The sequence below is a fragment of the Amphimedon queenslandica genome, unplaced genomic scaffold (genome assembly GCF_000090795.2).
Source record: "Amphimedon queenslandica unplaced genomic scaffold, v1.1 AMPQUscaffold_13511, whole genome shotgun sequence".
Taxonomy (NCBI): Eukaryota; Metazoa; Porifera; class Demospongiae; order Haplosclerida; family Niphatidae; genus Amphimedon; species Amphimedon queenslandica.
The window spans coordinates 697,778-701,165 of NW_003546253.1; the positions used below are offsets into that span (position 1 = coordinate 697,778).

Here is a 3,388-nt window from a genome sequence, read left to right on the forward strand (position 1 = left end):
GAGTAGTTTCTACTCCATCAATTTTAATGCTACCAGTTGGTTCAGCTAGTCTGAACAATGCTCCAATGAGAGATGACTTACCAGCTCCAGTACGACCCACAATACCAATCTATAGTACAAAGTTCAATATTTAAAATATACTTTGTCTTTTTACTTTTTCACTTGGTTTAATGTTACATGTAATTCCTCTAAGTACAAGTGGTCCTTCATTTGAATGACGGTAGGAAAGATCGTTTAACTCAATGTGTCCTTTGGTTGGCCAGTCTGAACTCAGTGAAATTGAAGGATCGGTTTCCAAAGATGGTTCAGTTTCTAGTTTACCATAAGCCATCACTCTCTCAGCTGATACCATCTAAAGGACACGGATTGATCATCACAAACAACTTAATTCACTTACCAAACTCTCAACTTCAGCACTCACACGAACACAATATTGAAAAAGACCATTGAGTGATATAACATATGTCAATGATAATCCAACTAAACCTGCATTGGATGCTAAAAGAATTATAACAAGTTTTATGATGCAGTGAACAGAGATTTTCTTTTACTTGAAGATAAAGGAATAGATAAAAAAGCTACAACAGCAATGAACAGTGAACTGGCTATATCAATCCTCATACCAAACCATCTAATAAAAGAAATGTTTCTTTGAATTATTAATTTCCAGCATAGCATACCTATTAGTTACAATATAACAATAGGAGGCTTGGGAGTGCTGGTTCTGAAACTTGTGAAAAAGATTTATTGCTTTGCTTTGCATACAATAAGACCTAATGGTAGGCAGTCCTTGTAGAGTTAGTGACAAATGAGAATAGACAGGACTACGAGCTAAAATATCAAAATATCATCACAAGCATTACAAATTTATTTATTCACTGACCTAAAGCTTCTAATCGCTTTACGTCTCTTGCAGTTTTTAAATAATACCATCTGAATATCACTGAAAATACAATCATGACTACAACAGCTATCATAATGTAAAAATTAGCAACAGCTGCAGTGATCATGATAGCAAGAAACCGTGAAAATATCTACAAAGAAAATTAAATTTAATATACATGTACTAGCATTATTACTTAGCTATTGGATCACATCATACACTTACAGATATAAAATCCATAAAAGTAAAAACAAGTTGATCATCTAAAAACCCAATATCTTTGGAGAATCTATTCAAAATGCGACCTATCAAAGTATCAATGAAACGTAAAGACTAAATGTTACTTAACTCAATACCTATTGGATTAGTATCAAAGAATAAAACTGGAGCTCTTAATACTCTAGCAAACATTCTATTATGAACAACTCTTGCTGCATTAAGAAGTAGTCCATAAATTAGAACAGATCTTAAAGTCCCATATATGACCAATGATCCTACAAGTCCTCCATATATTCCAATACGCTCATTGTCAGACAGAAAACAAGTAGACCTATTGAGATTAGTCTCTGATTCACAGTCTGCCCTATATCATCAGTAAGTAATCATATTCAATACGTCAGTACAATCATACCAATCTGCTATCCACCAGTCAGCAATGACAAGATTTGTCTAAAGTGATAGATATATTATATCTGAACACCTTTACTCTATGAACAAACAAACCTCAGTTAGGATGATAATTAATATAATAATAGCAGTAAAAACATATCCTCCTCCTGCAATAAAATATTTAAAGTATGTTTTTCCTGATACAGTTCCATGAGCACGTTCTTCAGCAGGTACTGACATTTTTGTAGCAACTTCCTCCTATAAAGCACTTTATGTGAATCAATATTCATAATATAATAGACTCACTGTGTCAGTTGAAGAGATTTTCTTGAGTGAAGCTATTTCTTCTTGAGATTGTTCAACAGAATTATCTTTTTCATGATCATCATTTTCTTCATTCAAACTGCTTAGCTTTTGTTCAAACGTCACCAATGCTATCATAAGATTATAAATAATAAATTTATTATGATTCTGTTTACTTTGTGGTTCTAATCCAGTACTAATACTTTGTTTCCTGATGTTAAAGCCATCATCAGAAGTACTGGTATCATCAGCTAATAGTTCAAATATACCACTGTCCTCTTTCAGAACATCCCTTGCATTACCATACACTAACACACAACCCTAACAGAATATTCTATAAATAAAACTCTACATCATTACTCACTTCCTTCAGTCCAAGTATAGCATCACATCGTTCAAGATATTGTACTTGATGAGTTACTAGTATAACAATCTTGTCTGATAATATTCCACGAATACACCTTTAAAAATACATGTATCAGACATCAGTCAATTACAAAAACTTACTAAAAGTTGCTTCAAAACAGTAATAGTGCATACACTATTACTATTTTGAAGCAAATTTTAGTACATGTATATGCATTGGAAAAATGTAATAAAAATTGAGAATTTTTTATTAGCCATTTTTGATAAAATTTGGCCAAAAACCATCCCATGGTCTTTGGCCTGTTTTTTTAGTAACTTTAAAAATTTGTAAAAAATCTTAACTTGATTGGAATTGGCTCAAATTTGAAAAATAACATAAAAACATGTAAGTGTATCAGAAAAAAGTATAAAAATGAAGACTTGGTTCCTAGTCATTTTTGACAAAATTTGGCCAAAGACCAAAGGCTATAGCCCATGGTCTTTGACCTAATTTTTGAGGAACTTTAAAAATTTGTAAAAAATTTAGACTCAATCGGAATTGACTCAAATTTGAAGAATAACATAAAAACATGTATATGTATCAAAAAAAATTATAAAAAAGCAGAATTGGCTCCTAGTCATTTTTGATGAAATTTGGCCAAAGACCATGTACTATAGCCCATGGTCTTTGATCCGACTTCTGAGTAACTTAAAAATTTCGTATAAAATCTAAACTTGATCGGAATCAGCTCAAATTTGAAACATAACATAAGAACATGCATACGTACCAGGTAAAATTATAAAAGTTGAGAAATTTTCTCCTAGCCATTTTGACTAAATTTGGCCAAAAAACCATGTGCTATAGCCCATGGTCTTTGACCCAATTTTTGGCTTTAGAAATTTATTAAGAATTTAAACTTGATCAAAATCAGCTCAAATTAAACACATGCCAGTGAATTTCATTTAATTAATTATTGTCACAAAGTAATTTATACCCACCTCTCAAAAAGATGTCTACTGACTGCTGCATCTACTGCACTCAGAGGATCATCAAGAAGATAAACATCAGCTTGACGATAGACTGCCCTCGCTAGATTTACTCTAGCTTTCTGTCCTCCACTGAGAGTCACTCCTCTCTCTCCTACTAGAGTCAAATCACCTTCAGGCAGTAGCTCAATATCCTATGCCAACAACACAATAAGTACAAGTAGACATACAAATACTTTCTCAAGAGCACATGCTTCTATC

The 3,388-nt window shown here is 32.5% G+C and overlaps 1 protein-coding gene and 1 pseudogene across 1 annotated transcript in view; both read right to left on the reverse strand.

Annotated features, from left to right (window-relative positions):
* The window catches only part of LOC109580146 (multidrug resistance-associated protein 4-like), a 4,125-nt pseudogene extending 743 nt beyond the window's left edge, over positions 1-3,382 (reverse strand).
* LOC100634596 (multidrug resistance-associated protein 4-like) overlaps positions 1,772-3,388 on the reverse strand; it is a 3,223-nt gene continuing 1,606 nt past the window's right edge. The window contains exons 8-11 of the mRNA XM_020004822.1: positions 3,140-3,321; positions 2,160-2,256; positions 1,972-2,116; positions 1,772-1,926 (exon numbers count right to left, since the gene is read on the reverse strand). Coding sequence (XP_019860381.1) covers positions 1,772-1,926; positions 1,972-2,116; positions 2,160-2,256; positions 3,140-3,321 — 579 coding nt within the window. The remainder of the gene's footprint in view (positions 1,927-1,971; positions 2,117-2,159; positions 2,257-3,139; positions 3,322-3,388) is intronic.